The sequence below is a fragment of the Anolis sagrei genome, chromosome 1, assembly GCF_037176765.1.
Source record: "Anolis sagrei isolate rAnoSag1 chromosome 1, rAnoSag1.mat, whole genome shotgun sequence".
Taxonomy (NCBI): Eukaryota; Metazoa; Chordata; class Lepidosauria; order Squamata; family Dactyloidae; genus Anolis; species Anolis sagrei.
In genome coordinates, this window is record NC_090021.1 from 21,891,790 (window position 1) to 21,905,445 (window position 13,656).

The 13,656-nt window shown below is 41.2% G+C and overlaps 1 protein-coding gene across 1 annotated transcript in view; it reads right to left on the minus strand.

Moving 5' to 3' along the window:
- NINL (ninein like) overlaps positions 1-13,656 on the minus strand; it is an 82,728-nt gene that overhangs the window by 65,581 nt on the left and 3,491 nt on the right. Inside the window, exon 2 of the mRNA XM_060754530.2 lies at positions 1,345-1,549. Coding sequence (XP_060610513.2) covers positions 1,345-1,527 — 183 coding nt within the window. The 5' untranslated portion in view covers positions 1,528-1,549. The remainder of the gene's footprint in view (positions 1-1,344; positions 1,550-13,656) is intronic.

The following is a 13,656-nucleotide window of genomic DNA, read 5'->3' on the forward strand; positions in this document are numbered from 1 at the left end:
GACGCCCAGATGATTTGATGTTTTTATCATCCTTGTGGGAGGCTTCTCTCATGTTCCCGCATGAGGAGCTGGAGTTGATAGAGGGAGCTCATCTGCCTCTCCCTGGATTTGAACCTGCGACCTGTTGGTCTTCAGTCCTGCCGGGACAGGGGTTTAACACTGCACCACCAGGGGCTCCTTGTTACTGGATGTTGAAATAAGAGCAAACTATAGTAGGGTACCGACCAGAAATAGAAGCTATGAATATCCCTCCATCACAAATAAAGGAAATAGGCAGCACATCAAAATACCTGGGAGTCCCTCTGGACCATGCTCTGACTTACAAGAAGCACTGCTTGAATATCAAATAAAAAGTGGGTGCTAGAAATAACATCGTATGAAAGCTGACGGGCACAACATGGGGATCACAACTAGACACAATGAAGACATCTGACCTTGCACTTTGCTATTCTGCTGCTGAGTACACATGTGCAGTATTGAAAACATCTCATCTCATGTTAAAACAGCATGTCTCTTTATGAGACATGCTACATTATCACAGGATGTCTATGCCCTACACCACTGAAGAAATTATACTGTTTAGCTGGTATCCGTTGGGAAGTAGCAGCCAATAAAGAAAGGACCAAGGCAGTGACATCTCTGGCCCATCCCCTGTTTAGATATCAGCCAGTTTAAATATCAGCCAATGCCTTAAATCAAGAAACAGCTTTCTAAGATCTACAGAGATACTCGCAGGAACACCTCAGCAAGCAAGATTCCAAAAGCGGCAGGTTAAAACCCGGAACCTCAATCAGTGGCTGATAAAGGATGAGAAACTGCCTCCTGGGTGCAAAGAAGACTGAGCAATTTGGAAAGCACTGAACAGACTGTGCTCTGCACCACATAATGCAGAGCCAACCTTAAGAAATGGGGCCACAAAATGAGTCCACGACATGCAAGCGTGGAGAAGAGCAAACCACAGTCCACTTACTATAACGCATCCTGAGCCCTGCCACATGCACAACAGAGGATCTTCTCACAGTCACACCAGAGACACTCAAAGTGGCCAGTTTCTGGTCAAAGGAAATTAGTATAATGCCAAGTTTTTAACTTTGTTTGTGTTTTTAAAAAATATATTATAAATGTACCCTCTATCCGCTTCTTACACGGTAAATAAAACCAGACTTTGAAAATATTCACTGGAGAACTTCCATCAAAAACAAAAATCCTATACCCATGAATTTCCTACCAAGGTGCATGGCTGGAAGGAGCTGGAAGGAAAGAGGAAGAAAGGAGAAGATATAGCAAATTTAAAAATGTTAAGAGAGGGAATATTAGATGTGCAGAGACCTTAGAGCTACTTACCCTAGCAAAGTGATTATTTCCCAAGAGTGTTTCCAGGAGTAAAGGTAGCTGTCTTTCCAGATGTAACTTGTGGCAAAGCTCCGTCAGCTCCTCCTTGTCCAAATACCCAGTGCCTGTGGTATCACAGCTGTCATACATGTCCTTGAGCTGAGACACATATTTGCTCTCTTCTTCACCACCCATCCCATAGTATACAGAACTCTACCTAAGAGGAGAAAACAAAACAAAGAAAGGAAGTAAACATTCTGAGCATTTGTGATACTGTACTTACTTACTTGGGCAATATCTCGTTGTCCAAGTAGGATAGTCTTCCAGGGTCAGTGTGCAGTGTGTGGTGGGTCCGTAGGTGACTGTGGAGCCCTTTTCTTGATCTGCATCTTCTCCTGCACTGAGATACCTCGATAGTTTCCTCAGTCTGTTCTTTCCCATTTTTTGAAGAGGATGTTGATGGTGGAATCCTTGAAATCTGCTGGAATTTTCTCGGTCACCCACACTTTTTCTATGAGCTGGTGGAGTTGCTGTGTCAGCTCAGGTCCTCCCTCTTTAAAGATTTCAGCAGGGATCCCATCAGGTCTGCTGGCTTTGGGTTTTGGTTTTTTTGTTTTTTTGTTTTTTTGGCTATTGGCATTGCTGACTTCTTCCAAACTAGGCAGTGCTGCAAGCTCATTCCTGGTTTGTTGTTGTGGGATTTGTGAGAAAACCTCTTTGGCCACATTGGAGCTGCGATTCAGGAGGCTTTGGTAGTGTTCTTTCCAATGTAGTGCAATTGATTTTTTTGTCCTTCAGTGATACAGTATCTGTAGGGAATACGTTCCTGGACTTCAAGTAGATTGTGGATAATAGAGATCACTGTTGAATGAAGTTCTTCCGACCCATTAATATCGGACTGGAGGACCTAAATAATGCCTACTTTGTCAGAAGTTGATGCATGAATTGCAGGTCTTGGTCCCACAGATGCATGGGGAGAGAGGTGGACAAATGTCAGCATGCTGGAAGAAGCAAAAACCACCAGCATAGAAGTGATGCTCCTATACTATCCACTCCGCTGGACTGGCCATGTTCTCTGAATGCCCAATCACCATCTCCCAAAGCAGATACTATACTCCCAACTCAAGAATGGAAAATGGAAAGTTGGTGGACAGGAAAAAAGATTTAAGGATGGGCTCAAAGCCAACCTTAAAAACAGTGGCATAGACACAGAGAACTGGGAAACTCTGGCCCTTGAGCATTCTAACTGGAGGTCAGCTGTGACCAGCAGTGCTGTAGATGGAGGGCAAAAAAGAGAAATGTGTCAAGAGGAAGGCGAGTCAAGACAACCCTGACTGGGACCACCTTCACCTGGAAACTGATGTCCTCACTGTGGAAGAACAAGCGGATCAAGAATAGGGCTCCACAGTCACCTACATATCCACCACCAAGACACAATACTCGGACAATAAGGGATTGCCAAAGTATGTATGTATATTTGCTATTCTTAACTGGACTTTCCCTACTCCAAATGTTTATATAAAAATATCATGGATACTTTATTAACTCAATTAACAGGTGCAGGCTGTTTATGAGGATCCAATTAAAGAATCCCAACCAACAACTGAAATTCAATGTGATGTAGCTATTTGAGTGTTGGATTAAGACACAGGGAGCCAAGGGGTCATTATTAGTGGGTGGAGGGTTGAAGACTGGCTCCCTTCCCAAGTCCCTCATACAAGGGGCATTGCATTATTTCTGCACAAGAAGCACTTTAGCAGACTGGAAGGAACAAAGAGAGAACTATTAATAGCTAACTGAGGTTCATGCAAAACATTGAACCCAACAACCAAAGAAAATACATGTTGTAACATGCCATTCACATACCATAGGGTAATTGAGTTTAGACAGAAACATCCCATTTCAAGGGTCATCTCTGCAGATTGTTGATTTAATACAAACAAAGCAACAGAGAAATGCCGAACAGACTGAAATTAATGCAACAGAACAAAGGCATAATGATGTTAGATAAACAGTTCTGACTTGTACACACCACCTTTTAACTTCTAAAGGGAACTGCTTTCTCACCCACTGCTCCAACTGACTCCCCTGCTATGACAACTTGCTGATCTTTGGAATTTGTGTTGTTTTAGGTGCTTGATGTGATTGCCCAGTACGTTCCAATTTCACTGCATAGACACATTATTACATAAGTTATAAAAGCTAATGGATCATAGATCTTCTTTTTCCCAGCCTGGTGACCATCAAATCACTTGTGCTACAACTCCCTCATACTAAGTGACAAAAAGGCCAACCATTGGATAATCATAGGATAATAGAGTTGGAAGAGACTCCATGGACCATCCAGTCCAACCCCCTGCCATGTAGGAAAAGCATAATCAAAGCATCCTTAACAGATGACCATTCGGCTTCTGCTTAAAAGCCCTGAAGGAAGGAGCTTCCATCATACTCCGAGGCAAAGAGTTCCACTGTTGAACAGCTCCTACAGTTAGGAATATCTTCCTAATGTTCATAATAAGAAATTATTGCAATCCAATATATAGGGAGGGTACTAGTGGCCCCCGGTGGCACAGTGAGTTAAACTGCTGAGCTGCTGAATTTGCTGACCGAAAGGTTGGCAGTTCGAATCCAGGGAGCGGGATGAGCTCCTGTTGTTAGCCCCAGCTTCTGCCAGTCTAGCAGTCTGAAAACATGCAGATTTGAATAGATCAATAGGTACCGCTTCGGCAGGAAGGTAGCAATGCTCCATGCAGTTATGCCGGTCACATGAACTTGGAGGCGTCTATGGACAACGGCGACTCTTCGGCTTAGAAATGGAGATGAGCACCACACCCCAGGGTCGGACTCGACTAGACTTAATGTCAAGGGGAAACCTTAACCTTTACCAAGATTATATAATTGGCCCTCCATACCCACAGATTCAATTATCCACCTCTTGAAAATATTTCAAAAAGCAAAGCTTTATTTTATCTAGACTTAATGTCAATGGGAAATTTTTACCTTTACTTTTACTAGTGGCAAAACTTAATGTAAAATATTTTTAAAACCCATTATTTCTTAAATGTATATAAGAAGCTCAATAGCAATTCAACATTCGTTGTTTTATATTGCATTTATATTACATAATTATATTACATTTAATATACAAGTTGAACTTCCGTTTCCCATAATTCAAAAATCAAAAATATCCAAATCTAATATTGTTCACATGAGTGGACAATCCCTTTGCTTTCTGATGATTCAATGTCCACAAACTTTGTTACTTGCACAACAATATTTTAAAAATAGCATTTCACATTATCTTTATGCTATGTACGTAAGATGTGCATGAGAGATAAATGAATGTTGTGTTCAGCCTTGGGCCCCATTTCCAAGAATCTCCTTATTTACATATATGCCAATGCAAATTTTGCAAAAATCAAAGCACTCCTTGCCCCAGGCATTTTGGAGAAGAGCATTCAACTTGTAACCATATTGTATTCACGTATGATATTAAGTCTAATGAGTCTTTTAAAAAAATTATAATAAGCCAAGCTATTTCTACCCAGAAATGTAAAAAGTGAAAAGCGATTGGAGAAAAAAATAGAAAATACACAGTATCCGGCCACTAAACTCTTTGACACGCATCCAAGGCAGTTTTCCATTTGGTATCTGCAAGAATTTCCATCCTCAGAGAATTCCTGGCTATACAACAGCTGGCACTAATAGTAGGAGAGGAATTAAACCTACTTTTAAACTAAACCAAATCGTGCTATATAAGCCACTCTAGTGGAGAGATCCTTATCAGACATTCCTTACAGTCTCGGGGTTAAACCAGAAAAGACCAAGAGGTCTCTCCTCTCTCATCCAATTTGGCTCTCAGTTTTTAAATGAGAATTGGTTGCTTCTTACACGACTCTTAGGAGTCATGCCAAAATAACTGAACCAAACTGGAAGCTGTGCACAAGGTTTTCCAACCATCTGAATGGCAGATCCTTGGCCAACTTTCATGAGAGCCCACAAAAATGCCTCTTGTGTAACAGGATTCATAATCTCCAATGGCATTTGGACTTTTTCTATTGGTTTCCCAGTAATACACGACAACTTTAGATAATTAAGGCTAGAATTGTAACACATTGGCTGTTTTGTGCCTTCAAGTTGTTTCTGACTTATGGCTATCCTAAGGTGATCCTATCATATTATATTCCTGCTCCTTGTGTGGGGACATGAGAGAAGCCCCCCACAAGGATGGCAACACATCAAAACATCTGGGCGTCCCCTGGGCAACGTCCTTGCAGACAGCCAATTCTTTTACACCAGAAACAACTTGCAGTTTATTCAATGCATAAAATAAAAGATACTAGCCTATAAAACAATGATTTAAACTCAAAACAGAGCCCAATAACCTATGGTGAGAACTGTTGTAAAACATGACCAACCGGAACCAGGAACAGGGGAATAGCTTAGTGCAAGTTGTAGCTCATGAACTAGGGCAGTGTTTCTCAACCTGGGGGTCGCCAAAGACCATCTGAAAACACACTATTTCTGGTGGTTTTAGGAAACCCTTTGGCAGTGAAGCCTGAAGATCTCACCTTACTATTTGGAAACAGACGAAGGATCCTCCCACCAAAAGTCCTCCTCTACTATGATTGGCCAGCCTCTCAGTCAATTGGAAGGCTGTTTTTAGACTCCAAGTGGGGAGGGGAGAGCAGGCATGCTCGGCGCATGGCAGTGTGCTATGCATATGCAGGTGAGGGAGAGCTTGCAAGGTTGGAAGGAGGCTCGTGCCAGCAAGTCCCTTCAATGCATAGAGGTTCTGTGTAAGAAGTTTGGCCCAGTTCTATCATTGGTAGGGTTCAGAATGCTCTTTGATTGTAGGTGAACTATAAATCCCGGTAACCACAAGTCCCAAATGTCAAGATCTATTTCCCCAAACTCCACCAGCATTCAGATTTGGGCATATTGAGTATTTTTGCCAAACTTGGTCCAGACCCATGATTGTTTGAGTCCACAGTGCTCTCTGGATGTAGGTGAACTACAACTCCAAAACTCAAGGTCAATACCCATCAAACTCTTCCAGGATTTTCTGTTGGTCATGGGAGTTCTGTGTGCCAAGTTTGGTTCAATTCCATTGTTGGTGGAGTTCAGAATGCTCTTTGATTGTGAGTTAACTATAAATCCCAGCAACTACAACTCCCAAATGACAAAATAAATCCCCCCACAACCCAACAGTATTGAAATTTGGGCATATCGAGTATTCGTGCCAAATTTGGTCCAGTGAATGAAAATACATCCTGCATATCAGATAGTTACATTACAATTCATAACAGAAGCAAAATTACAGTTATGAAGTAGCAACAAAAATAATTTGATGGTTGTGGTCACCACAATATGAGGAACTGTATTAAGGGATGATGGTATCAGGATGGTTGAGAAGCAGTGAACTAGGCATGGGATGAAAGTGCACCATTGGGGTTAGACATTCTCAAAGTCTTGTCCAAATATCCAAGTCTTCAATTCCTTGCACTGAATCTTCTTTAGTAGAGGAAAGTATTAGGGATAATGGATCATGACCTGTAAGGATCACCGACCATCGGGGTAGAGATCATGAACTGTTAAGATCACAACCTAATTGGGGTAGCAGAGTTTATTTGGTAATGGATGATCGCTGGGCATGCATATATTTTGTTTCTGTTTGATGCTTTCAGCAGACAATGATGCAAGCGGACTTCTTTCAAAGATAATTATCCAATGAATTTTTCTGAATCAGAGCCCAAAATAACCCAAGGAACAGGCCTAAAAACCAAGGTGTTAAGATTTATTTTATTTTTTTGGTTGGGCTATGATGATGATGATGATGATAAAATGGGTTTCCATGGCTGAGCAGGGATGCAAACCCTGGTCTTCCCAGTGTCCCAGTCCAGCATTTAAATCCCTAAATCACTTTGGTGTAAGCCCTAATGAACGCAATGCTTACTCTATAAAACCCTGAATTTGGTCCCTGTTGGAGACAGTCTCTGAATTCATGGGCCACTCCAGCTATTTTTGATTTGCACCATGCTCAAATTCCACAACCAGCTCATGCATCATCATTTCTATACAATGATGCCTCCTTAGCAAGTTTGCTCCTTCCATTCATGATTGAGAGGAATGTCTGAGGCATGCCACAGGCAAGTTACTGGAGAGTCTTAATGAAACCCCAACTATACATTTAGCACAACAGAACTATTTATATGCAAACTTCATATGGGAGCAACTGTTCCAATGTCCCGCTTCAGCCAAGCATGCAAGCACCTGCTTCTGAGCTCCCACTGTTGCTAAAGTTAATTGGGGTGGAGAGCAAAGAGGAAATAACCGAGGGTTGGGGATTAAGAAGTATTAACAAGATGGACATCAAAGTCGAACCAGAAAAACAGCATACTCTGTCCACATTTGTAAATTAGTTAATTCTTAAGATAAATGTCTATATTATAGATACAGGTATATGCTAGAAAAGTAACATACAAAATGACCTTGTGTCTATGGCTAGAATTTACAAAAACACTTTAAAACTGAACTGCAGTTTATGGGATGCTGACAGATGGCCCTTTCAGCAGATACTTCTCGTTGTGTGGCATTTATCTGCATTTGCCCAGATCAACCTCTCTCCTCTTATCTCCCACCCATCTTTCCGGTTTTGGATACTTCCCAAGCCATTCAAGTTTCTTCTCCTAGCTATCCTCTTCCTTTCTCATTTTTGAACATATATTTTGCATCTTGGCTCACCATGTGGCCAGAAAAACTTGTCAATTTGGGTTGTGTTTTTTTAAAATCTAGCTGCATTATTCCTGATTCTATATAAATAAAAATATAATGTTTGTTTGTAGGATTAACATAATTCAAAAACCACTGGATGAACTGACACCAAATTTCGACACAAGACACCTCTCAGGCCAATGAGTGACCATCACTCATAAAAACACTGAAAAACACAGCAGAAGGGACTTAAAAAGCCAAAAAAGCAAAAAGACGCTACAGTGCATGCACAAAACGATTCCCCCAGCAAGCAAAACACACAATAGCATATCTACACTCTCTTTTGGACTACAGTTCCCAGCATCCCCTAGACCAGGCCCTTCAGGAGACGAGGATGATCCAAATGCTCTGCTTCCAATCTGCAAGCTTTCTTCTCTTTGGATTTCTTTGAGAGCATCCCAATCCCTGCATATTTCCAATTTCCTATTCCTGGACTGCACTCTCAGCAATCCTCCAGATAGATAAGCTAGATAGATTACACAGAGATAGGTAGGTAGGTAGATCAATCAGGAGGACTGCTGGGAGTTGCAGTCCAAGAATAGGTAGAGAAGGAAGAAAGGAGAGAAAGAGGAGGGGAAAGATAAAGGGAGGGGAAGGAAGGAAAGAGGTAGAGAAGTAAGGAAGGAGAGAAGGAAAGAAAAAAAGGGAAGAAAGATATTAGGGAAGGTGGAGGGAAAGTTAGTCACAGCAACGCATGGCAGGTACAGCTAGTTGTTTTTATAATCATATTTAAGCTGCTGTAAAGATTATGCGCTGCGGTAACCACTAAGCTGCAGACCTTGCTGACCAAAAGGTCAGTGGTTCAAATTTGCAGAGTGGGGTGAGCTCCCTCTGTTAGCCCCAGCTTCTGCCAACCCAGCAGTTCAAAACCATGCAAATGTGAGTAGATCAATAGGTACCACTCCAGCAGGAAGGTAACGGTGTTCCATTCAGTCATGCCGGCCACGTGACCTAGGAGATGTTTATGGATAATGCTGGCTGTTCAGCTTAGAAATGGAGATGAGCACCACCCTTCAGAGTTGGACTCAACTAGACTTAACATCAAAGGGAAACCTTTACCTAAAGATTATATAATTGGCCTTCTGTACCCAGAAATTCAACCATCCATTGCTTGAAAGTATTTCAAAAAGCAAAGCTTCATTTTATCATTTGATATAAGGGATATCATTTTACTATGCTTTTATATACAGTGGAATTGAACATCTTTGAATTTGGCATCCATGAGGGATCCCAGAACCAAACCAGGAAAAAGAAACAGAAAGAAAAAATACAGGGTTTTTTGGGGGTTTTTTGCTATCCACTCTTCCACTTCTTAGCATCTCTTTCTTTCATGTGAAGGTTAAAAATAACATATTATTAATCCCTCTGTACCAGTGTTGGCAGCAACCTGAGCCGGACAAATCCCACTGCCTCTGTAATAACGAACCAGATCAGTGGACCAGATTAAAATAAATCAGTTCCCAGATCATCACAGGGGAAAATGCTGTTAGATCTCTAACATGGCTGCCCAGCTATGATGTGGGTTTCTGGGGGAAAACTGCTTTATTTAAACAAACTAGTTGGGTACCCGCTTTGCCCAAGCTATTAGAAAAAGTAATTTTTTAATTTTACAAAATGTATAAGGTTGTGAATGTACTACAACTCATATCATGTCAGGTTAACCCCTTGAAACTCTATAAAGTTTGTAATGTTGGGCAGGTTTGCTCTAGATGCATCGTTGGTGGGATTCAGTATGGTCCAGGGTGTTCTTTGATTGCAGGTGAACTATAAATCCCAGTACCTACAATAGCTATAAGTCAAGGTGAACACCCTCCCCCCAAACTTCTCCAGTATTTTTATTTGGTCATGGGGGTTCTGTGTGCCAAATGTGACCCACATCCATTGTCAGTGGGGGTCACAGTACTCTGATTTGATGCAGGATTTTGGCCTGCATCAATAGGAGCATAGTGTCTAGATCTAGGGAAGTCATGCTACTCCTCTATTCCGCTTTGGTTAGACCACACCTGGAATATTGTGTCAAATTCTCGGCACCACAATTCAAGAGAGATATTGACAAGCTGGAATGTGTCCAGAGGAGGGCGACTAAAATGATAAAGGGTCTGGAGAACAAGCCCTATAAGGAGCGGCTTAAGGAGCTGGGCATGTTTAGCCTGAAGAAGAGAAGGCTGAGAGGAGATATGATAGCCATGTATAAATATGTGAGAGGAAGGCACAGGGAGGAGGGAGCAAGCTTGTTTTCTGCTTCCCTGGAGACTAGGATGCGGACCAGTGGCTTCAAACTACAAGAAAGGAGATTCCTTCTGAACATGAGGAAGAACTTCCTGACTGTGAGAGCCGTTCAGCAGTGGAACTCTCTGCCCTGGAGTGTGGTGGAGGCTCCTTCTTTGGAAGCATTTAAACAGAGGCTGGGTGGCCATCTGTCAGGGGTGATTTGAATGCAATATTCCTGCTTCTTGGCAGGGGGTTGGACTGGATGGCCCATGAGGTCTCTTCCAACTCTTTGATTCTATGATTCCAGAATGAACTACAACTTGCATCATGTGGAGCAAATCCCCCAAACTCCTCCTGTATGTTGAGTTACTGATCAGTTCTGCTTTGTGGAGACAGAGATTAAAAAGAATAGGAAAGTGTTAAAGCAGAGGCAGTGGGTGGGATTATGCAAATTCCACACCAATGGAGAGAGTAAGAAACACTGGGATGTCTGTGGAGGAAACACGTAAAACCTAGGAGGACATTGTCCCAGAATGAAAGCATTCATTGGGTGGTGGGCAGTATGGTGTTTGTGGAGGACATTGGCAGGGCACTTGTACATGTTCAATGTGCTCACTATAACCTGCAATGTCATTGGAGGGAGGGCCATTGGTGTCTCCTGAGTGGTGGAAGTTATAGCTGTTTGTGGAGGCAGGAGCTTGTCTGTGCCACATACACACATACATATGTTCATATTATTATTATTATTATTATTATTATTATTATTAGGTAGGTAGGTAGGTAGGTAGATAGATAGATAGATAGATAGATAGATAGATAGGTCATACTCCTGTATCAGCTTAACTGAGTAACCTCTTGGCCGACCTCTTCAAGCCTGATGGAAACCTCATTCACTCATCTTCAAGAATCAGCAAAATGAACCTTCTTCTCTCCATACACCTTGTCCCCAATAAACTAGCATCAAGGTAGGGAAATTACAACCATGCCAAGATCATCACAGTTATGACTAATTAGCAATCATGAACACAAAATAGTTACTTAGATTTACTCATTTGCAACTATTTCATAATGGCTGCTCATTCACAATTGTGATGCTATTGTCATGTTCATAATAAATGTGTCCGTTTTATTTTTAATTGCTGTACAATACTTAGTTCCAGAGGCTCTGTAATAATAATGGGCTAAATCTAACTTTAGCCGTAGAGCAGATTAACTGAAATTAATGGAACTTTAGCTAGCAATTACTAACAAGTCCCATTTAGTTATTACGTAACAAGTCCGATTTAGAGAGGAGTGAATTTGGATTTAGCGTAATACTTTCCCTTCTCCCCAAAACCAATTATTTTGCCAATACAAACATATTAAAAAGGGGTTTTTCAAAATCACTTAATCAGCCTTGTTGACATATTAAAATTAACAAGTATGATTTGTATTAATGGTGCATTAAAAAGATTTGCTCTCTCAAAGACCTAAGCTCCAAAAAATTAAAACATGAGTAAATGAGAACAAGTTGGCTGATATCACATAGCCATTCATTCCTTTTAGTAATAATAATATAATAATAGTTTCTGGATTCTCTCCAAAGCTTTTCAACAAAACCTTGAATTCTAAAATATTACTGAGCCTGGGTTGCTGTGGGTTTTCCGGGCTGTAAGGCCATGTTCCAGAAGCATTCTCTCCTGATGTTTCACCCACATCTATGGCAGACATCCTCAAGAGGTTGTGAGATCTCACTGCCTCTGAGGATGCCTGCCATAGATGTGGCTGAAATGTCAGAAGAGAATGCTTCTGGAACATGGCCATACAGTCCAAAAAATCCACAACAACCCAGTTATTCCGGCCATGAAAGCCTTCAACAATACATTACTGAGCCTCTTTTTTTTTTTTAGCTGGGCTCCAACACTGTTAATGTCTAGGTTCCCAGATATATAGAAATTTGATGCTAGTATCTAGGAATTTGAGTTATTTTTCCAGCCTACTTTCAAGCTTGTTATCTCTCTTATATAACTAAATGGGATTTTGGGAGATGTGCTTTGATGTGTATTAGGAGTTCAAAATTTATTTCTAAATTGAGGTTTAAAAAGGTACTGTACAAATATATTGCAGTTTTGATATACTCGAGAACAGACATGCAATCTCTGATGCAACTCTCAAAATTTCCATGAAGAGCATTTACTGAAATAGCTATTCTGTTGTCTTATCTGATAACTAAAAATAATACTAACTCTGGCCAGTTCTGTGCATAATACTTGTTCAACTGCATCAACAGAAAATCAACTTAAATTAGACTGTTTCTTTTCTCTGTGAAGAAGCTTGCACTTGTGAAAAAAGGTCCAAAAACACCCCTTGGTTCAACCCATGCAAAATTGTCTTTTAGCAAAATGTGTATTGCGTTGAATCCAGACTTAATCATATTGAGAAAATAATTCCACTAAAGTCAGTGAGACCGAACATGAGACCGAGCATGATGAACATTAGTCAGTCATGATTAATGAGGTCTTAAGGCAGAGCAAAATGTTTGCTTCTGAAAACAAAGCTCAAAATTTTCGTCTTTGGAACCATTTTGGAAGCTTTTTTTCATGTCAGGAGCGACTTGAAACTGCAAGTTTCTTCTGGTGTGAGAGAATTGGCTGTCTACAAGGATGTTGCCCAGGGGGCGAATTGATGTTTTACCATCCTGTGAGAGGCTTCTCTCATGTCCCGGCATGACAAGCTGGAGCTGACAGATGGGAGCTCACCCCACTCCCTGGATTCAAACTGTCGACCTTTCGGTCAGCAATCCTGCCAGCATAAAGTTTAACCCATTGTGCCACTGGGGGCTCTTATTATTCTGGTCATAGGAATGTATGCACCGAGGGAAGGGGAACTGACTTACTACTTCATCACACTAGAGCAGTGTTTCCAATGTCTCGCAGGCACTTTGGAAAGTTGGAAAAAAGGCAGGGGAAAAAAGTGTGAAGACAGCACATAACAGAAAATGTAATATCATGCAGAAACTGACTACAGGTGGCCTTCATTATCCATAGATTAATCAATTAGTTTAAGAGAAGCTTTTAAATATTTCTACAGGTGTAATGCTCTTTTAATAGTTAGCTTTTGTCTGTTTTTAATTGTATCGCCTCTTGAGCGTGAGATGCCTTGGGTCTCAACTCAGAGAGAACAGCACCTTGCAAGGTGAAAAGAAGGATAAAAATATAAGTAAAGTAATAAGCATGGCAGATATTCAAAGCTGGTTAGGGAAGCCAAGTTTGAATGGGAAAGCTAATGTTAAAGGTCTGCAGCTGTGCCAAGAGAGGTGTTTAAAAAAGGGGGAAACACAAGGGGTGGGGGAGTTTCTTA